Source organism: Accipiter gentilis, chromosome 1, assembly GCF_929443795.1.
Source record: "Accipiter gentilis chromosome 1, bAccGen1.1, whole genome shotgun sequence".
Taxonomy (NCBI): domain Eukaryota; kingdom Metazoa; phylum Chordata; class Aves; order Accipitriformes; family Accipitridae; genus Astur; species Astur gentilis.
The window spans coordinates 28159818-28182919 of record NC_064880.1 but is presented as its reverse complement, the minus strand read 5'-3'; the positions used below and the strand labels follow the sequence as shown (position 1 = coordinate 28182919).

At 42.5% G+C, this 23102-nt stretch overlaps 1 protein-coding gene across 5 annotated transcripts in view; it reads left to right on the top strand.

Moving 5' to 3' along the window:
• Positions 1-379: 379 nt before the first annotated feature.
• Positions 380-23102, top strand: part of UBE2E3 (ubiquitin conjugating enzyme E2 E3) — a 60291-nt gene continuing 37568 nt past the window's right edge. For 3 of the 5 annotated variants that reach the window (XR_007507063.1, XR_007507065.1, XM_049808795.1), the window contains exons 1-3: positions 380-623; positions 1853-2055; positions 4226-4276. Coding sequence is in view for 1 of the 5 variants with exons in the window: in XM_049808795.1 (XP_049664752.1) it covers positions 1862-2055; positions 4226-4276 (245 nt within the window). In the remaining 4 variants the exon portion in view is untranslated. Of the gene's footprint in view, positions 624-1852; positions 2056-4225; positions 4277-23102 lie in introns of those variants that run through there. The other 2 variants (XM_049808812.1, XM_049808821.1) reach the window with 2 other exon arrangements.

Sequence of the window (23102 nt, the reverse complement as noted above, 5' to 3'; positions counted from 1 at the left end):
CCGGGCCGAGCCGAGCCGAGCGGCCGTCGCGGCTCCCCCCACCCCCGCCGCCACCGCGCGCCGCCGCGCGCCGCCGCTTTGTCCTTGCCCGGCCCGGAGCACGCGCGCCCTCGGCCGCGGCGGGAGAGCGCCTGCGCGCACCCCGGCCCGGAGGGGGGCGCGCTCCGGCGGCCGCCAGGCGGGAGCGAGCGCCCCCTCTCCCCTCCCCCTCCCCCCCGCTGGCCGGCAGCTCCGCCGGCGGCAGCCGCGGGCGCGGCGGCGGGCGGAGGAGGCGGGAGGCCGGGGGCGGCCGGCGCCCCCTCCCCCGCCCCGCCGGCGCGCGTCCCCGCCGCCGCCCCCCCCCCCCCCCCCCCCCCGCCCCGGCCCCCCGGCCCGCCGCGGGAGCCCGCGCCGCAGAGCGGGGCCCGCCAGCGCCACCCGCCGGCCGCGGGGCCGCACCGCGCCTCCCCCCGTCCCCCCCTGCTCCGGCTCTCAATGTTCCACACTGCCCGGCCACAGAGCCGCCGCCGCCGCCGTATAGCCCCCCGGCCGCCTCCGTCCCCCTCCTCGGGCGCCGCGGGCCCGGCCCGGCCCCCCGCCATCCCGCCCCTCCGACCCAGCAGCGGGACAGGACGCCGGCGAAGGTAAGGGAGAGGCGGGCGAGGCGGCTGCCGCGGCGGCTGGGCGAGCGCGGTGGGGGGAGGCGGGGAGGAGGCGGGGGGGCTGGTAGAGGAGCTTTGTTCTTGTTTTCGGCGCTCGCTGCCTGGCGGCGGCCGGGGGCGCGGAGCCGGCCTGAGTTCACGCCTCACTTGGTGCACACGCACGGTGCGGTGCGGGGCCGGCCGAGCCGCCGCCGCCCGCCGCGCCGAGCCCAGCCGAGCCGAGCCGAGCCGCGCCGCGCCGCGCCGCGCCGGGCTCTCCCCACAAAGCGCGGCCGGGCGGGCGGCCGCCTCCAGCCCTGCCGCAGCTCCCCGCCGCGCTCCTCCTCGGCCCCCCCCGGCCGCCGGGGCAGCCCCCTCCCCCCCCCCGCCCGCGATCGGCGGAAAAATGTCGGTCTGGCTGGTGGAGCGGCGCGGGGAGCGGCGGCGGGGAGAGCTGTGCAGAAGGTGCAGTTTGAATTATGCTTCTTCCCCCTCCGGCAGCTCTGTGGTGGCCAAATGCAGTTCTCGCTGCTGGCCATGTAAATAACCGGGGCTGCTGCTGCCCGAGTTGCTTTAAATGCATCTCGGGGCTTTTCCCTTTTAAAACAGCAGCAACAACAACAACAAAAAAAAAAACCCCTCGTGTCGTGTCGTGTCGTGTCGTTGTCGTGTCCCCCCCCCCCCCCCCCAACCCAGCCCTTTAAATGCACAGAGCAAGTGTACGTTTCCATCTGAAATCAACCCAAGTGTTATTGGCAATATATTTTCTCAGAGAGAGGGGGAGAGGGGGGATCTGGCGTTTGGACCCAATAAAATGCTCTGCTCCAGTGTAAATATTTACAGGGTATTAGTGACTTTTTAAAAAACATTTTCAGTGAGGTCTGTTATTTACAATGTGTCATAAGTTATTAATGTTCATTGCCTAAGTACCCTGCTAAATCTGTCTCATGCCTTAGAACAAAGTCGACAATTGGCATATTGTTTGAAGTATGAAAAAAATGCGAGTGGGTTTAAAAATTGGAAATATCTGTATTTTCAGAAGTGTAAATATTGCTTTGTAGCTGTCAAACTGCAGCCCTTGGGGACGAGACAAAGAAGTATATTTTGGTTAATTTCTCAGTGAAACGGACTTGTCACCGATTCAGGTGTTCTCTGGAACTTGGGGAATGGCAAGAGAGAGTCCTGCCTGTTGTATTTACTCTGCCTCACTTCCTCTCCTTCCCCCAAAAAAGCTCCCCACGATGTCCAGTGATAGGCAGAGGTCAGACGATGAAAGTCCGAGTACCAGCAGCGGTAGTTCAGATGCCGATCAGAGGGATCCACCTGCACCCGAACCCGAAGAGCAAGAAGAACGAAAACCCTCTGCCACCCAGCAGAAGAAGAACACCAAACTATCCAGCAAAACTACTGCTAAGCTATCTACTAGTGCTAAAAGGTAAAGCGGACAGTAAAACGTTCCGTAGTATTTTTGCACGGTATTTTGAGGCATGGTGTTTGCATTGCACTTTTCAAGGCAGGGGGGGTTCTTCTTGTAAAGCTGGGTGGAAAGCAGAAAGTACCAACTTTTGTAGTACAGGAGCCTGCCAGGCAGTATCTTCATTAATCCAAGTCTTACTCAGGTAATAATTACACAGACTTGTCATACATCTTTTGAAGAGTTGTTTGAGAACATGGTAACTTACAGGCTGGCTGGGGGGGGGCACCTAAATACCTTTCCTATTTGCAGAAATGCGCGAGAGAGCGTCAGCCTCGGCTGTCTTTTTCAGAGTTAGGTTTCCAGGCTTGATTGGTGTAGGGTGGAGTCCTCCTGGTGTATTTTATTATGGTCTGTAGACTGATGACAAGCAATGCTCTTTAATTAAAGAAGGCACAAAACCCCAGTGGCTTCCGTGGGCCTTATGAGTAGCTTTTCATGTCAATGCGCGGAAGAGCCTTGCACACCTTGAAGGAATGGATTCGTTCTGCAGTTCTTTCAGGAGAAACTTAGGCAAGTTTTCTCCCTTAGGATCTGCAGATTCAAACCATGGGGTTCTACAGGTAGCCTCTACCTTTTAAGTATCAAAATCTCCAGAAACCTTGTTTATTTATATCTGTGGCATTTTTATTTGCATGTGAGGTTACTGGCAGTCCAGCTCTCAAGACATGTGCTCTGATAATCTTCTGTAAGTTCAGCTGTGTGAGATAAGCAAACTCTAAATCCCTTGATTCCAGTGGTCTTCGGAGATGTAGCTTTCCAGTCCTTTCCCTGGAGCTGCTTTTCTTTATAAACATTTGCAAATATCCTGTAGCAAGAAAAAAGCTGTAGAGTAGCCGTAGTAGCTTCAAGTTTTGCTTATTCAACGTGAATACTGTAGTTCTAACTTTTAGGAACAGTTTAGTAATTTTGTATTGTATTAAATTCAGTAATTACTTATACTTGAAATGTGTTAAAATTGCTGCAGAATATGACTGGGTGGCTTTGATGACTTTTGAGCTTGTTAAAGAAACCCTTTAAAATAGGACTAGCTGATGAAAGAAAAGTTCTGGAACTACTATGTAGGCTTTGTAATTTGTTATTCCTTATCTTTTTTGAAAAGCCTGAGATGCAGGCTTTCGAGACTGAGTTTTCCCCTCTTGCCTTTATTTCAATTAATTGTTGCAAGTCTAATTCCATACATGTCAAATAGTTAATTTGTCTGCCTGAACTTACTGGTGCTAGCGCAAGGGCGTGCAGAGCAGTTTCTCTTGGTGCATATTTTAACACTTGCTATTCACGTGAAATTCATGGTCTTGCTCGTATGGGTGCTCTTCTGAAGAGAAGCCTTATCTGGTATTTTTAAGAGGAATTTACCATGCGTCTTTTGAAATTACACCTCTTACGTACCTGAATAAACAAAAAAATTGACAAAAAAGTTTTTGGTATTCCTCTTCCGGGTCTTAACACCTTGGGAATGGTTGTAATAGAGTAGAGCTAAGCACAGATTATTTCAAGTTATTATATCACTTTTTGTCATGTAAATACAGCTACTGTATAAGGTTGGGGGAGGAAAGACAGCAAAAGGTGTGGAGAGAAGCAAAGTTGATCCAGAGAGATTATTCCAGTAACAGAAAAACAGCCTGGCAGATCTGCAAATCCACTTTTTAAACACACTGCAAAGTAATAGGTGAAATATTGTGAAAAGAGTGTGTCTGCTGCCAGCACGGTTCATTTCTTCAGCCTCAGTCACAGGTCTGTAGTGCTGGTTTAAAGTCATTGTCAAATCTGCCGGTGCAGCCCCCCCCCCCCCCTCATTTGCATATTAGCTTGAAAAGAAAATCTCTCTGGTAAAAAGTGCTTGGATGTGAAAAAGAGTTACTTTTCTGAATACTTGTGGGAAATTTCTACCCAACTCAGTTGTAAGTGTTCTGCATACATACAGCGTGGAGCAGGAAAAAAGCTGCAAAGTTTCTCAGCTGTGGGATTTGGGTTATGCCTCTGAGAACAAAGAGGAAGCAGCCATGTTAGCATTACTGAAGGCAAAGCCAATCTTGCATTTAACTGCATGGTGGTAGAGGGCAGTGTAATTCCCTGATTTATTCTATAGACTATCTCAAATGCTTTGTGTCTGTTCTCATTTCACCAACAGAATCCAGAAGGAGCTAGCTGAAATAACCCTTGATCCTCCTCCTAACTGCAGGTATGTAACGGTTTCTTAAATTGTGGACGGTGATAGGAGATTAATGTGCTTAGGCTAACAAATGGGAAACTTAGTGTTTACAGCTGCTGACTGTTAGACAAAAACTGTGTGTAGCAGATTGAACAAGCATAGGGAACATTTGATATTGAAGTTTGCTATTTTGTCTGCATGTTGGAGGTGTAGTCATTAGTGATTGATGTATATAGTAAAGTGTATTCGGTTTGTTTTTCGTAGCTGGTCACTGCCTTCGTGAAGCATTCATTATGTGAACTTCAGAATCCACTGAAGCTTTCAACTTAATGTCTGCATGTAGTTTGAACTGGCTTTTTGAGTGCCAGGTTTATAGGGTTATCACTTCATTCTGAAGTAAGGAACCATATGTGATTTTTATATGCTTTCTCTTAGTATGTTGCTTAACAGTTAGATAAAATGAAGTATTGCCTTTAAATTTATGTGTCCGTTGGTCAAAGTTGTAGACTCTTGATATAGAATATTTTTAAGGAAGTTCCCAACTTGGGAGACACTTCTGTAAGGTTTTAGAAAATTAAATTGTAAGCTTGGAAGATTGAGTGATTTAGTCTTTGATAAAGTGACAGCAGCTGGAGCACTTGGTCTGTAGGAAAGTTAATAGTAGCATAGCTAGCTAATTTCTTTAAGTCTTTTGCATGTTTTACTTTTGTTTAAAGGATGCATAAAAATTCTCATTAGCTGTAAGCATCCAGTGTTCAGATTTGCAGTAAAGCTACATTTGAATAATGTTGCTTTTATTTGATGCATCTGAATAAGATTTCTGACTGCAAGGTACCTTCAGATTAACAGCTGATGTGTGACAGTGAGCCTTGTACACGTTTAAAATAATGCTGGAAGTGCTTTCTGATGTTATGTTGGAATTGTTTGGCTTTTTGAATAGTTGCAAAGGTTTGGTGCAGGTCTTGCAAATTCAGTAAAATGTGAGTTGTTCTCCTATCTGACTAGTCCGTGAGAGCAGGGACTAACCAGAGCTGTGTTTTATTGAATTTGTGGTAAAGGTGTCTTACCCTAAGGACTGTGCTGTAGATTGCCTGTGGCAGCCTGATGTATTTGCACGCGGGGTCAGTGGCTCTCCCTCTTCAATAGAGGCAAGCTCTGTTGAGAGAGCAAATGTCTGTTGGGTTTGAAGTTTTTTGGTTTGGTTTGGTTTGGTTTTTTTAAGGGGGGGGGGGATGTTTTGTTTTTAAATAACTGTTTTAAATAACTTTTAATAAATTACTGGGACCTAATTCTGTGTTGGTCTTGCACTTTATACTTGGATCCTCAAAGCAGGCATGGTAGGAGACAAGTATTTAAATGAAATAGAACACCAACACTTGGCATTACAGTTGCTAAAAAGATAATTGTAGCAGTTTCGGGTACAGCAAGTTACAGCTTGGCTTTTAGAAGGAGAAGCCTCCCCCCTCACACTCTCCAATACCATCTGATATTTAGTTCCTTGGGAAAACATGTTCCTCTCGTATTAGCACAAGAGTGTTGCTGAGAGTTTTTCTTGTGAGCTGGTACTACCAGATGCCCAGGAATGCTGTTAAGAATGATGAAAACCCCCCAATGTGTCTAAAATTATTCAAGTTTCTCTCCTACAGAGCGTAGAGGAAAAGATTATTTTTTTGCCAGTGAGGAAGTGAGTGCTTCTGTTCCCATAAGTATTTTTTAAGAGGAATTTAACCCTTTTACTCAATGGCAACTGTATGATGAGTGCATTTTTACCTTTTGCAAAATAAAAAAAAATTTACAAGAGATATTGGCTTCTGTAACAGAAATTCTGGGTTTTCAGGATGAACAGTTTGAACAGAGTTTCAGTGCCCGAAGGTTTACCATTACAATGGAATTGACTTGTTAGAAGGAGCGTTTCTGGTATTAGGAGGTAAATGCAGCTGTGTGTTATGTGCAGAGCAGTTGAAGCTTGTAACACACTTTCTTACAGGGTGTAGTAGCACAGATTAGGCAACAGACTGACACAGCAGGCATATGACACCTCTTCATTGCTCATCATGCAACAAGCAGCAGAACGCTGCTTATTACATTTCTTGTAAAAGAAAAAGAATTTGTAAAAAAACCCACAAACATTTAAAAGCTTGTGTATCTTGGGCATATTCACATGTGCTTTAAAAATAAAAAACCTTGACATAAGTTCTCCCAGAGAGATTTCTTCATGCAAAGTTGTTTCTCTACCAGTTCTAGAGCACACCCTTATCATTTGCAGTCCACATGTTGCAGGCTTCACAAGAATACAACTGACAACCGATGCTCTTGGACATTGCTCCAACTCTGGTTACTCAGTTACATAAGTGATAAAAAATTAGCAATTTTAAAAATATGAATTATCACATATAAAACATTAAATGTTACTTTAATAGGGTACAGTACAAGTACTGAAAAGTATGTTGAACTCCTCTGTGTTAAACACTGATAGCTGCTGCCACTTCTCACCTGCCAGTTTAACTGCACGTGGAGTCACTCCATCGGAGTGATCTGTGGCTGATTTAGCTACTTTAAAATGACACCAACTGGTTGCACTGTGATTCTCATGCAAAAGACATGCAGGTTTCCTCAGCAGTTAAATTTCCCACACTCATATTTATTGCTATAACATCTGTTTTATAAAAATGCGGAGCCCCAAGAGAGCCCCATTCCTGGGTGTGCTGAGCAGGCCTGGGCTGCACATTAACTTCTATTTTAGGCACTGGAATAGCAGAATGACAGGCGCAGGAAAAATGTCTAAATAGCAGTTTTTTGCTTGCTTGTCTCAATGGTAGGGATTGATTTCTGATTATTTTAATTGGACAATGAACTGTTAGAAAAATTGTGTTGTCATGCATCATGTTGTCATGTTTGTGGGCAGTGAATAAGAACTGCATCTTGGAGGTACCCAGTATAAAACTTAGTATCCTTATGCTGATAGCTTTAAATTCCTGTGATTTTGGTGTGATTTCCAAGAAAGATAGAACATCAAACCCAATAAAATTAGATATGGTTTTAAGCCACTAAAGATGTTGGAGGGAAATTAAGCACTCCTTTCTCCTCATGTTTTCTCCTGTCCAATGGAAGAGCCTGAAATGAGTCAGTTACTGTCCAACACGCAGCACAGCGCTAGGATAGATAGGTAAACTGAGGACACAGGTGTCTGATCCTGGTTTTTTCTTGCTTTTGCTAGCTTAACTCAGAGCTGTGCTACTTGGTGCTGTGTGCTGTATTTAATTTCTTTTGTGCTTTTAATAGCATAAAGCAAAGCTAAAAAGGTCTTGGCCCTATTGCTCCTAGGCAGCTCAGTTTCAAACCATGGCCAAGCACTTACACATACTTCAAGGTATGGAAGTGTGCCAAACCCCACCGTTATACATTCTCAGGAAAATGCTGCAAAGATCTTGCACATAATGCGTGGCAAATCTGGGCTGCAGGGATGCTCTTAAATAGGTTTGACATACCTGGAATAACTATTTTCAGTTCATGGCATAAAACTGTTTAGATCAGAGGTCACTGCTCTGTAGTTAAGGTTATATCTGCGGCTGCTGTTCTGACCTGCCCAACTTGGAGGCTGCAGCTCAGGTGGAGCAGGGCACAGCCAGCTCTGACGCTCCTTGTACTTCCTGGATTTTAGGGTTGGCACAAGTGAGGCCGTTCCCAGGGGTACCGTGATTTATGGCAGCTTCCGTTAGATGTTCCTGGCTGCCCTGCTGATCCACAATAGCAAAAATGTGTACTCCCTGTCTTCTTCCCTCACACCTCCTCATTTCCATCCCCAAATTAATCATTGTTCATCTTCATGGGAAAGTTTTTGAAGTTCAACCCAGTATTAAGTAAATTTAGTAACACCCATGCCAGGAAATGAAAGCAAACACCACTCGGAGCTTAATTCATGTGGTTTAAAAAGAGGTGAGTTAAGATACTGCATCTTTCCCATGCATCTTACAGTCTGTTCTGTCAGTTGGCTTTAATCTCCTTGTTAAATTAAATATCAGACATCTGAAACAAAGTGGTTTAAAAAAAAAAAAAAAAAGAAGAAAGGCTGGACAAAGGACATGCCTTAGAGCACTGGTCAGAGAGACAACTTTCCTCCTTCGTAGCTGCTAGGAAATGGGAATTCTTACCAAGGGAGAGCTGCTTGAATCGTCCCAAAGGCTCCCTGCTCTGTCTCATCCTCTAGCTAGTGAGTGCCTGACATGATAGGTCTGTTGAAAAGATTTTCCTTGATAGGGATTACTATCTCGATTACTATTTATTTTCAGGCCTTGTATGCTAATATATACTAATGTGATTTCTTGAGCAATACTACAAAAGGTAGCAGCTGATGATTTTGCTCTTTGTAGCCTCTCTTTGACTTGCAAGTAGGTTGATAATTTATGAGTAGTTAATTTTAAAATTACTTATTTTAAAATAACACTCCAAAGTATGTGTACTGAGCACAATGGGAGCAAGACATGTAGGGGTTTTGTTTTAATACAGGGTTCTTCTGCTTCCTTAGGACTGCATTTGTCCCTTTCATTACTGCCACATCTTGGGCTAATTCTACGCTGCAGAGTGTTGCCAACCCAACCCCACGGTCTGGAGCTTGACACAAAGAAAAATGCCTGCAAAACCCTGGCAGACGAATGCTATTACTGGTTTAGTTATGGACCCATGAATCCAGATGTTTGTAACTGTCTCACTGTGGTTATTACCCCATCAGTGGGGAAGCATTGCAGTATGTATTTAAAGCAATATTGTGAAGGTATCCTTCAGACCAGCAATTTAAGCTCTTTCAATTGAGCTGTCTGAAACAATGAGGAGCAATGAACAATTGTGCTGGTGGTGCAGGCTCTTCCACGTGCAGAGGTAGTGCTGGATTTGAGCTAACGCAGCCTTGTGTTAGCGAGGAAAGTACCGCAGCTAAGCTGGTAGAAGCCTTCCTTTTGTTAACATACTCTATCTACAGTAAGGTTATAGGCAAATGTTTACTCTGCAAACAGTTGTGCCTGTTGAAGATGTTACTGCACAGCTGTGGTTTGCTCCAGTTCTGCCATGGAGGTGACTACTCCAGTCAGTAAGTGAAGCAGATTCATGTGATTACTCCATAGTTCTCCCCAGGGAGGAGAAGAAAAAAATCATCCAAGTTTGCTTAAATGGTTTAAATAGGTGATTCAAACTAACTCGGCTGGATTTTTCCTCCCTCCCTTCAGAGTAGGGATTGTTCACACAAAGCATTTTGTCAGACGCACCAGGATATGAATAAGTCAATCCATTCCTTTGTCTCTCCAATGTATTAAGTTTCCATCTCTCCTTTGTCAAAGCCGGGCGTTAGTTCTGTTGCTTTTTTGAAATCAGTAGGAGGAAGAATATTCTGAATGCAGTCAAATACCAGGCCCCTATACAGTAGCACAAATGTGTGTCGAAGTCTTCACGTGTACTTGTTTTTTTCCAGTCAAGCTGTTGGCTTTTCAGTTCAATGGCAGTCCCCCAGTTTTGTGTTTATTCTGTTAATTTCTTATTGGGCAAACATCTTCATATTGCTAAATATTGAGTCTCACTGAGAAAAAAAAAGGTGTCAGTTTTGCTTGTTTTCACCTCTGCAGTGAAAACCCCAACTGTGAACACTAAATAGATCCCTATAGAAGGAGAAGTTGGTTAAGGTATGTAAGAGAGTTTGTTCCGAGTGTGTGCAAAAATGCCTGTGCTGAAGCTGAATGAGCAAAGTTTAAAAAACTTCACTCAAACTCTACTTGATAATGTATCTTCTGATAGTTACATTATACTTTTTATTGTCTCTCCCTGCCCAGCACTTTCTCACCACCAAGAAATAAATACATGCTACAAGAAAAGAAAGGTGAAGTTTGCAGAATGGTTCTGAGAACACAAACCCACATGATTATTTCTAACACTTCCTTCTCTATACAGAAGTTTGCAGTTGCAGTTACAAAAATACAATGAAGGGCATTCACAACTCCTGTAAGAACATGTTTGAAGTAGCTCTCAAGTGAATATTGAAATGCTACTTTTTAGTATTGTCCAGCTCTGAACATAGTCCTGCGGTTCCTTCTAAAGCATTTCCGTCATTGTTAGCTGCTGAACGTAAATCACTATCTCACAGTGATTTAAAGATATGTTTATCTAGTGATAGCCTTGATTTATCTGAAATTATTTCTACTAAGCATTTTCTTCCATTCTCTTTCTTCCCTCCCTCTTTTTTACCAGAAGAGTATAGTCCAGGTCAGTGTAGGAAGGAGCGTTATAATTTAGCACAGCAATCAGAATTCTGGTATTTTTGTATTTCTGTCCATTTGTAGTAACAGCCTGGTTCTGCCATCTTTATATGTGCAGAATGGCTTTTACCTTATTTGCCAGTAGTCAGTGAAACTGCTTAAGGAGTAGGGATGAAACAAATTTAGAAAGGCATTTCAGTAAAACATTTAAGTGTTAAGTAGAGCTGGAGTGCACTGTTATTTAACATGCTTTTATTAAAAAAATGCAACAGTGGAAGATTGTGTAACTCCTGAATGTTTTGAATTGTGAGAATATTTAAATTACTTTCTTTTCAGTTCAGAGCAGATGACAGATCCACTAACTCAAAATGCCTCAAGTTTTTTTCTTCCCCTGTGCTAATATCGACCTCTTGCAAGCTATAAACCAAGGTTTTTTACCAACCCCTACACAGTGAATTTCTCATGCAAGTAATCTCAGTGGCATAATTACAACAGGGTTATGCAACACAAATCAACATACCTACTCACGGGAGTAAGTTTTCATGCCTACAGATTTGCAGGTTAGGCACTTGTGTAAGCAGTGTCCACAGTGCTGTCATACATGCTCTTAAACGTCTTTGTGTTAGTCAAAAGGTCGTATAGATCCTTCACTGTTTTTCATTAGCATTACTGTAAAATAAACTAAAAAAAAAAAAAAAAAATCATGCCTGACTATCTACTCCAGAGTTGTAGAAATAGTTAAAACACTTTTCACTGTAGCTACTGGTGTTAGAAAACTGACCCTCATTATGTCAGTTTTATCTGGAAACAATAGAAGAGCCCAAGCTGGACCCGTTTTTTAAACAATTCTTTAAACATTGTTGTGCAAAAACTTGTAAAAACCGTGAAGTAATGTGTCCTTCTTAGACTTAAGGACAAATCTGCTTTTCTAATATCGATTTGTATAACTGTACAAAGGCCTTTTAGGGTCTGTGATAAAACTGATTAAAATATGCTGTGTATATTATATTTCTTTTTACACTCAAACTGTGCATTGCTTGCCACTGCCAGCCTGTCATATTTAGTTGGTGATAAACAGTACGTATGGCAAGGTCCTAGCACACTGAATACTTCCCCCTCAGACTGATTTGTCTGTGTGTATCAGTTAGTCTTTGATTTGATCTTTACTTTTATAGACTTGGGACACCTAATTTTAATTAATATTAACAAAGTGCAAATATAAGATAATCAGCTGAACTACATTAAATCCTTTATTTAAAATGAGTTGACTACTTCATATAAAACTGATGTGTGGAGATTTCCTGGAGCTGATGTAACTAGGATTTGCATAGATGTGGAACATTTTGAAACAGGTAATACAGCCATAATGAAAAATACCTTGAGCATGTTTTCTGAGTTCAGGGCTAAGTAGGCAGGAGCAAGAATATCCAGCTGCCATCTAGGACAGGAGCATGCATACAATTAAGCTAGCCAGGAACTATGCTGTAACTTTAAATTGATGCCTTACTTTGAGCCAGTAACTGCTAGTGATAAACGAGTCCTAGCCTGCTTGCATTAATTTGGATTAATTTTCCCTGTGCAGAGAGTGCACTATACTGTTATCTAGTTCAGAACTGTGGCTGAAGCAGTTGTTAATTTTATAGCACTTACTGTAAACCAGGCTGGCCAGATCTTTTAGGAACTCATACAGATTTAATTGACAGTGTTGAAACTACTGTTGTAAGCATCACTTCTGGAAACAAATGAGGGGACAGATTGCCTTGATGAAACACCACGGTGACCTGTAGTTACCAGTGAGTCACTTTCAGGGGAGAAGAATTTGTAGAGAGGGTCTGTAGAGGACCATGCTGCAGTCATAAGTAATTGATGTTTTCATTGTTGATGTGGATACTGGACTAGAGCATATAAATACTGCATTTGCAGGTAACAGTGGGGAGGAACTGGTTGTAGGCACATTGGAGGACAGGACTAGAATGCAAAGTGACATGGGCAAATATAGGAAGTGACCTTAAAAATAGCGTGTAATTTAACAATGAGAACTGCAAGGCACAGCACTTCAGTAGGCATAATCAGCTGCACAAATCCATGGCGAAAAAAAGACTGGATGAGGAGCAGTTCTTCAGAAAAGGTGTAGCCACTCTGAGCATCATATGCTTTCCAGGAATCAACAATATGAGGCCACAGCAAGAGAAATAAATAGAACAACAGTCACAATAGGAGGATGTATTTAAAAAAAGAAAAAAAAAAAGTGTTGGAGACATGGTATATAAAGTCATCCCATTTGGTTTAGCATTAGTAAAGGCCAGCTGGAGTACCTTATCCAGTTTTAAGCACAGCACTGCAAAGTGACATGGGCTAGATGGAAAGAATACAGATTAGAGGAAAGAAAGAGAGAAAGAAAAAAGAAAGAAAGAATAATCTTTGCTTATAGAAGAAAGTTGCTGCAAAGGAAATATGGCAATTGCTGCTGGTCCTGTCTGGTGGTTATGGAGAGCAACTCAAATTGCCATAATGAAGACCTAATTTAGGCTAAGACCTGATTTAGACATGAGGAATACCTAGCTATAAAGACAGTATGTGTAAGGAGGTGGTGGATCTGCATCACCAGAGTTTTTTAAGAACAAAGTGTAGACAAATGACTGGCAGGAGCAGTTGCATACAGTTGATTCTATCTTTAAGCAGGAAATGGACTAAATGACCTCCTGAGGACCAGTTTGACCAAACTATCTGTGATAAAAGATTTAAATAACAATGTTAAAGGAAAGCTCATCAGGAAGTGATTTTCCCTTCATTTAAAAACTGTATTTTAATCAGGGTTTTGTAGTATAATCATCCTGGAAAATATACAGGTTCTATGATCTCATGCACAACAGTAACAGCAATTATTTAAAAAGTCACTGGAACTGCCCAGGTTTTGTCCTGTTGTCAATTTAAAAAAGCAAATATCTAGTGATTTTTCTGCTGATTTATTATTTTTTTTCCCCCACACACATTTTGGCTTTGTTTTCATTTTGGGTCCAATCCTACTTTCCTTGCACAAAGTTGCCACGTTCTGCTAACTAGAAATAAGCTAGGCACATGTCATCGATTCTCCAGAGGTATATCACCTTTGTGAGAAACTAATAGCACTGACTGTGCAGTAGATCCTGATTTTTTGATACTCCATATGCTCTGTACTTCGATTGTCTGCTTTTGTTCCACAGGCACATAAGTACCTGTAACACAGATAAACAAAAGCAAGGAATGCTTTTTCCCTGCTTCACAGAGGCAGTTTGCAGTAGATATGCAAGTCCTAATGCATCTGTGCACAACACCCCAAATGGATCTAAGCACATCAGAAAACAGTTGTATGGCATACTGCTTCTGACCATGGATCCTATCTCTAAGCACCCTCTGGAGTCAGGGCTCAGAAGACTGTAGTGGAAATGTAAGCAGCCTGGCAGGTTTCCAGTGGATGAGTTAATGCTGCTATAAACTTCAGTAGTTCCTCTCTGAGGCAGGCAGAAGGGTGCAGGCGCTGGGAAGGTAGCCAACGAAGGCAAAGAGCAGACGGCAAAGCTAAAGGCCAGCCTCAAGGATTCACAACACGGTTGTCTTTGAGGTGGGCTCCTCCCTTGCCAGAAACCCTTCATGTAGCTTCAGTGGCAGGGCTGGAAATCGGTAAGCAAATTAAGGGTTTCATTCGGTGCAAAGCCAGCCTGACTTGTGGATGTTTGATTAGCACAGCTTGAGCAAAGGTAGCTATGCCCAGCACTCAAGCCACTCCATGACTGGATTAGCAGTACAGGGTGCTGCAGAAGATGTAGGTTCTTGGTCATGCCAGGTCAGTCCATTGAGATTGAAGCTGCAGCGAGGCGGTTTAGGTTTGAACTCAGGTTATCACTTCACTCTGAAGCCTAGGCATGGAAGTCACCAAAATATTGAAGACAGTAAATCAGTAGAGCATCAGCAGGTCAGATTCTGTGGGACAAATAGAAAACAAATGGCAAAGAGAACCATTGATGTTTTCCTTTCTGTAAGGGAAGGTTAGCAGCAGAAAGCTATTTTTGTTTGCAATTTAAGTAAAGCATTTAGACTGTAAACACTTTGAGCAAAGTGAGTTTGGGGGGGGCGGGAAAGCCTTATAATAGATTAGTAGCTATGCAATAGGAGATATGTTCAGCTGATGGTGATTCTTGCTGTGAAGCTGCAGCTATTGTCGCAGACAATGGACAGCCAGATTCCTCCCTGCGCACAGGCACCTTTTCTAACAAAGAAAGGACTTGTCTACTGTGCAGTCACTGCCTGGGGTATGCTCGTACTTTAACTAGCTTTTGTCCTTCCCCCTGGTATCTCAACATCAGAGACCTCATCCAGGCTGGAGGATCCATGGGACAAATGAAGTAGCAAAGGGATCTTTAGTTGACATTGAGCTCTGTGTTATCATTGTACATTGGTGCTGGTCCTAACTTGTTCATAGATACCTAGGGCATATCTGTATTTACTTCATTAATATCAATGGCAGAAGCCGTAAATGGGACATAACGGATTTAGCGACACCTCCCTCTACAAACACCTTAAGGGCCCAGTGAACCAAACCCATTTTGCCAAAGCCCAGTTTTGTGCTTAGAGTTTTGGACTTCAACATCTTGGGGGAAAAAAATGAGATGTGGTTTAATTTCTAGCCTATAAAGCAAAAGTGAAGAGAGGTCTTAAGAGACTAAAATCAACTTGTAATGAACGCTGTAACAAACACTCTATTCCCATGGAAGCAAATTTAAGTGATCTAAGTTACACAGCACAACCTACTGCATATTAAGCATAGTCTGAGTGATTAAACAAACTTCTTATGCAAAACGTAGAAATACTATACAACCTAAAATTCTACAAGTTTGATTAAACAGTAATCAAATCTGAGAGGGTGATCTGCACATGATAAACTATTTGAAGTACATGAAGTATGGTTGCAAAAGTGTTTGCTTGTCTGGAGTAGAGATTCTGTATGATACCCATACAAATTTTATACAGTCAGATAGTGCCTGGCTCCACGTTCCTTTTCCTCCACAGAGTGCTGGGATTGCTGGGGTGCTGTGAAGAACTGCAATAGCAACCTGGCTACCTCATTTATTTTTTTTTTTAGTTTGGTTTGCCTCTTTTTTTTCTTTTTTTTTTTTTTTTAAGTAACTGAAAGCCACAATTACAGCTGGTGTACTTACTTATACCAGAGCAAACACACCATAACTTAGTTTTTTTAAAAAGGAAACAAGTTACTAAAGTAAAAGGGGCATCAGCAAAACAGAGAAGTAAGAGAACAGTGATTTGTTTGATAATATACATTACCAAACCGTAAATAGATCAATATCTTGAGAAATCAATTACTTTCTAGATTCTCTGAGAGCAAATATGGTGAAAGCATTTTTCTTTCAAGTGTTTTGGCTGGGTATTTATTTTTCATGGTAATACCACAGACTAGCATTATTTTAAGTGTTTGTTTTTTTGTTAAGCCCGCTTGGGTTTTTTGTTTTAGGAACAGAAGAAACAAAATAATTTCTTATCAGTTAGAAGGCAAGCTGACAATAGTTGCTGTCGGTACTAAAACAACTATTGTAGGCTGAGCACTCTGTGGTTTTCCTAGATATAAAGGGCATTCTGGGCAAAGTTCCCATACAATGGCAAGTGTGCCTTACTAGAAATTAGTGAAGGTGGGGTCAGGGATGGAGGAAACAGAGAGATGTGAGCTGTACTAATCAGATAAGTGTCTTGTTATCAGTTTTATTTTCTTTCTGTACTGAAAGCAAGCTCTGTAAGAACATGTCTTCAGTTAGACTTTGATAATTCTGGTATGGACAGAAAGAACTGGGAACTGTTACTTCCTGTGAATTACACTTGTCTTTTGTGTGATTTTTTCTATGCTTTACATACCATGCCTAAATAAAGCTAGAAATAATTATTTGCTAAAGGGCTAATAAACTTAATTTGGCCTGGCACTGTGCAATGGTGATCCGTACTGTTCTCTGTAGTGTTTTAATAGAGGTGAAGAGGAGGTTCTGCTAGTTGATGCCAAGGTATAGAACAACCTGTGAGATGTTTTGAGCTTTTTCTATGGAACCATGAGTTTATAGCACTGAAGCTTAGTTACCAAGTCTTTAAGGCCGTTTTCAGTAGTAGATTCTTTAAAAAGGTATTAGAATGTTGAGGGGAAAAAAACCCTAAAGTTTGTTTTCTTCGTTTTTAACAGTTAAAAGGGTTGCTACTTTAGGCACTTTCCATTAGGCAATTGTTGGCTGGAGAGAGGTGGAAAAGGTTTCTTCTGCTTTAGCTAACCTTCTTCACCTTTAGCCTTCTATCCCCTCAGACACAACCAGTGAGAAGTCACGTTACTGTTGGCTTGTTAATACAGTTATCATGTATTTTCAGCTTCTCCTTAAAGTTTCTTTCTATCCCTTTCCTAAGGGGCATTGGTGGTCACAACAAACTATCTCGTTTGGGTTGTGGAGGTTTTCTGGCTCAGTGCTTTGTTTCAGGCAGTGGGTGTGGAGAGGCCCTGCACCAGCTGCATCACCATCTCTGTGGCCAGGTCTGTCTCTGCGCTCCAGCCTAATTCAAGTGCTGGAGAAGCTGAGGCAATATTTTAATCTTTTTGTTAAATCTGCATGGTGGCACCTTCAGCTTTGCATTGCATGGAGCAAGCTTAATTTTTTACCTTGTACGCTCATATCTGGGTTGGCGCTTGATGCGAAAAGTTGAAGCGTCTGAAGGATTGAGTTAGGCAGGGGGGTTGTGGAATGGATCAAACGTGTTTACTGGCTGCTTCTGTTAGGTGATCACTAGTGAAACAGTTATGTGCTGGTGTTTTAACTCTCACACTGAGTTTTTATTAGAAAATTTCAAATTCCCTGGGTCCTTACCCTGTTTAAGCATAGGGGGGAGTTCTATAGTCTGAGGCAGAAAAAACTTTGCTAGCCTAAAAATCATAAGCCCAAATTAATCTGTCCTTGCAAATAGCTAGGCTCTGTGTAACGTTGGAAAACTAAGACTTTGAACTTGGGCTTTCGGATTTCTTGGCTGCTCGGTTCGCATGGCTGTGGGCACATCGCATTGTTGAGCTCCCTGGTACAGCGCTGCTGACTGAAATAGCCTGAGTCCCATCAGGGTGGTAGGGCTGGGTGCTGGCAGGTCATTCTCTTCTAACGGCTACCTGTACCTTCTGCAGGCTGCTTAAGTACAGGATTGTGTCATTCAGTGAATGAATGTGAATCCTCATCCTGCTGGATGCTATTTAGGCTGCTGCATCGCCTCTGAATTGCTCTGTGTGCTGCTCTGTGTTGTTAGCTGAGGAGCAGGCCATGCTTGATACTGTAAATGGCTACTGCCTACTTTTCACTTAGGACTGTAAGAGAGGTTTTGGTAACAATGACAAGTGGCATTCCTCAGGGGTCGGTATTGGGACCGGTGCTGTTTAACATCTTTGTTGGCAACATGGACAATGGGATCGAATGCACCCTCAGCAAGTTTGCCGATGACACCAAGCTGTGTGGTGTTGGTCAACACGCTGGAGGGAAGGGATGCCATCCAGAGGGACCTTGACAGGCTTGAGAGGTGGGCCTGCGCGAACCTCATGAAGTTCAACAAAGCCAAGTGCAATATGCACATGCAACAACCCTGCACATGGGTTGGGGCGATCCCAAGCACAAATACAGGCTAGAAGAAGGGTGGATTGAGAGCAGCCCTGCAGAGAAGGACGTGGGGGTATTAGTGGATGAAAAACTGGATATGAGCCAGCAATGTGCACTCGCAGCCCAGAAAGCCAGTCACATTCTGGGCTGCATCAAAAGAAGAGTGACCAGCAGGTTGAGGGAGGTGATTCTCCCCCTCTACTCTGCTCTTGTGAGACCCCTCCTGGAGTACTGTGTTGAGCTCTGAGGCCCCCAACATAAGGACATGGACATTATGGTCCATGGAGTGAGTCCAGAGGAGGGCTACAAAGATGATCAGGGGTCTGGAGCACCTCTCCTATAAAGACAGGCTGAGAGAGTTGAGGTTTTTCAGCCTGGAGAAGAGAAGGCTCTAGGGAGACCTTACAGCAGCCTTCCAGTACCTAAAGGGGGCCTACAGGAAAGCTGCGGAGGGACTTTCTCCAAGGGCATGTAGTGATAGGACAAGGCGTAATGGCTTTAAACTGAAAGAGGGTAGATTTGGATCAGATGTAAGGAAGAAGCTCTTCACTGTGAGGGTGGTGAGGCACTGGCACAGGTTGCCCAGAGAGACTGTGGATGTCCTATCCCTGGCAGTGTTCAAGGCCAGGTTGGATGGGGCTTTGAGCAGCCTGGTCTAGTGGAAGGTGTCCCTGCCCACGGCAGGGGGGTTGGAACTAGATGATCTTTAAGGTTCCTTCCAACCCAAACCATTCTATGACTCTATGAACTCTTTTTTTTTGTTTTCTGAAAAATGCAAATTTGATGTGCTTAATTTTTCTTTACTCCTATATTCAGATTCTGACCTTTGAAGAGTAAATTTAAATAAAATGTCTTATCTGGATTGTCGTTGTGCTTGCACTCTTTTTTTGTTTTTAAATATGGGAGTAAGGAGACAGGAGTGACAGTGAGCATACCTCTTCCTATACCTGAGATATGCTGGACACCTCCCCTCTAAAATCCTCCATCCAGGCTGGGCAGCTTTCCAGTAAAGATGACACGTGCCCACCAATGTGATAACAGCTAATTTCAGGAGGTGGGAAGACAAAAGTGCTGTTAGAAAAATACTGCTGCCCCAATAGAAATATCTTTTTTTCTTCTGCTTCTTGAAAGCGTGTGAAGAACAGGTAGTTACATGAGACTGAATTGCCCCAGGTCTTAGTCCAAATCCATTTATGCCCAGAAGCGTTCCAGGTTTGTTAACTTTCAAAGTGCCATTGACTTTTGAAGCACGAAGGAAAAAAAGGCAACGCTAAGTTGTGCGGTGAGCAGTCCATGCAGTGCACTGAATATTATTTCTGGAAGTAATTCCGTTGATCTTTTTCTGAAGTCGGTCTCTGATCACAAAACTGAGGGGGTCAGTTCTCGTTAGTTCTGCAGTAGATGTCGTTAGCAGTGAATGCTTGACGAGCAGCATCTGTGAGATGCTGTGCTGCAACTGCTTGTGCTTTCCATATGCAACATCTCTGTTCGGTACGAAGTCAGCTGGCAGAGTGCAAAGCACCATGAGTCATCCTGGCACTGCTGGTGTGTACAACTACAGTCTCTAAGCTAGGTGCAAGCCAGACCCTGGCTTTTATCCGGTCTGTATGCAGAACAGGACAGAGAAGCACACCTTTGCGCTCTTCTGTCCTGGGGAGGTATGTAAACTGCAGTATCTTGGGTGCTGTTGGAAATTGCACCAGCCGCGTGTGGTCCCAAGAGGCTGAAACCTCTGTTGGGAGAGAACGTGTTTCTGGGTGCCCCAGCTCTGCTCCAGAGCCAGCAGCGCAGCGCAGCCAAGGGCACCTCTTTCTCCCAGCGAGGAGCAGTGTTGGCCCAGCATGCTAATAGTGTAGCCATGCTCTGCTTGTAGCGTGACTCAAAATGACTGTGCTAATGGGTGTTGTGCCTCTCAACCTGTCAGTTAGCAGTTTCTCTGATTTTTTTCCTAGTCTCTAAAGTTTTAATGTTGGAGCCTGGATTGCCAGTGGAATAGGAATTTGGGGAAAAAGATCTTCATAAGTAAAGTTTGAAAGACAGAAGCTTTACCATAAACCCTTTTTGTTCTCACTTTTGGTATCTGCAATAAGTTGTTCCCGGTATTATTAATTCTTCTGGCAGGTGGAGTTAATTTATTTGTGTATTAGACTTCATGCTGGTGGATGAATTATAGATTTAATTATGGTCCAGGTGCTCAGAGCTTTGCTGTTCTTCTAAATGTGGAATATAAAGAGAAAATAAGTCTGAGTAATTTTTTGGCTTGTTGAATAAATGTAAATATCAGGAAACCATGCCAAAGTATAAATAAAGAGAGGATTTACTTTGCGGAGAATGTTATTATCTACTCTAGGGTATTCTACTTTGTGGGGAGGATTAGTGCTCTGCATTATACTGGGACACACCTTTTTACAGCTACTACTCTATGCAGCAGAAGATTTAAAACTTTTACCTGTAATTCCTTGTATTTTCAGATGAAGTTTATTTTGCAATTACAGCTGATTATTAGTGGCCAAAGGTTGAATGGAGTTAACATAGTCTTAACAGGAAACACTCCCTGATTCCCTGGTAGGTGTAAATAACCTACCTACTTGTAGTTTTCCTCTTCATCTCTGTTACTCACTTTCCTTTTCTGCCTGGCACAGTTTTATTCGCAGTCCTCGAATGTTCTCATATTGCAAAAGTAATTATGTTTGTTTGTTTGTTTCTTGTCCTAAACCAGTTTTCAATCATGCTTTCCCTTAATGTGTATGAAAATTTACTTTTTCGATGACATTTAATTCCACGAGAGCTCTTTTCATGACTGGCTGTTCACAGTCAGGCCGGAATACAAATTCCATGAAAAAATTCTTTTTTTACTGAGATTTCGTAGGATATTTGAGCAAGGGCATATGTATGAGGTATTTTAATTAACTGGGACTTCTGTTTTGTTGTTTCTGTTTTTGTTGACTCTTTTGTTTCTACCTTTTTGATTACCGCCTTTCTGCTTTGTGGCCCTGAGTCAGAAAAAGCACACCATACCTTTCTCACCTTTTTCAGGAAAACTTGTGTGTGTGTGCGCACACGTTTAAACACTTTTCTGAAGGGAGTGTGAATTAGTCCTGTTTCAGCTGCCACTAAACATCACTTGGCAAAGCCTATGGAATAATATGCCTGTGTGTCTGCTGCAGTATTGGGGACAAAAAAAAAAAGAAAGACTATGCTTCTTTAATATATTTCACTATTATAATAGCCATTTATACATGCAATAGTATGACATTTTCAGATAAAGATCAACTCATTTATTCTTGCAATTGTGCCCTTATGGTCCTTTTAATTTGGGGGTCAGAAAAATTCATATCATGATATCATTTTTCTTTTTGGGACTGCATAACAGCTATCCTCAGGAGTCCGCTGTTCCTCAGACAGAAATAACATATTTGATGCATCTCCTGAGGAAGCAGCCAAGTACATGTTCTGACCTCGTCTTTAAGCTTTTTCATTTCCTTTACTGACACTTAATGAAGTTACTATCACAGCCATTAAAGTTAATTTTGTAAAAGTAGATTATGTAATTATTACAGTTTCTTGTACTGTTTTTAGTACGAAGTCAAGTATTGATGGTGATTCTTCATTTTCACCCAGTATGGCAATGCCGGTTTGCTCTGGTTGTTAGATATGAAGTGTGTGTTGGGTGTCTGAGTTTGACGTGGGATAGGAGTTTGTTCTGGGGAAATCTGCATGTTTTAGAGCACCTTGTTATTTTTATTTTAATTAAGAAATTGGGTTAAATCGAAGGGACCCCTTCTTAATGTCTCTGTATTTTCCCCTTTTCCTGTGATGCTCAGTGCAGGGGATCATTTCCAAAAGTTTTGCTGGTATCACTGGACTCTGTTCTGGTTCATTGGTATTTGACATTATGAAAAGCTGTGGAACTGTCTTCTTGATATCATTGGTGCTAGTGGGCTTAAAAGTGGATTGTTACAATTTTTTTCAAGCTCGCTTGGTACACTGCAACTTTTGGTTAGGGCAGGTACACGTCTTTATCTGAATACATCTTTAATGTGGTTAAATTTAGAATAAGATTAGGAAGTAAACTCTTCATAGGGATTTTCCTATTACAGAGCCTAAATTTAGCTTCTCTTTTATATAAGTGTAATTTTAGATCATGAAGTACCTACACTTTGTGGGAGGTTAGTGAATGAATGGACTAGGGGCTGACAATATATATGGGCTTTCAAGTCATTTACTCAAGAAGGAAATGCAATTGATGTCAGCATGTTAATTTGATGGAGTGCATTTATAGGCAGCTTTATGTAGCTGTTGGGTGTTAACTTAAAACCGTGTCTTCATTTGGTACATTTGCTCGTTTGTTGTGTCCTTAGGTTATTTAACAAAACATGCACTGAAACACTAGAAAAGCTGCTGGACTTTGTCTTCCAAACAGCTGTTGCTGTCAGTGTTAAGGTTCTTCATGTCTTAAACAAAACAGTCATTTTCTTTACAGCAAAAGTGTGATTCTGAAGGGTTATTGACTCTTCATGTATTATTATATTTTTTTTTTTATTTTAAAGCTAAATAATATAGATTGGGGCTTTTCCAGGTGTTGGTAGTCAAATCGAGTGCACTGTAATTTCTGTAGATAAGAATGCTACTATATAAAATCCTTATTAATATAAAAAATATGCAGAGAAACAATTCAAGACGGTGCCACACACTCCTCAGATTCCCATTGTTTCTAGTACTGACAGCATTTGTGAGCTTCACACATGTATTTTTGTATCTGCTTGTATATAACTGCTTACAGTGGTGCAGTGCATTAAACAAGGTTGGCTTTGCACCACTGAATTGTAATCAGTCCGATCACATTATTACTCCTAAATCTTGGTACGCTGTAAGCACACTATAGATGCTCCCTGTTTAGTGCTCAGGAACTCTTTCCTTGGAAATTGTGTGCCTGTTTAATGTGTCATGGCTCAATTATCA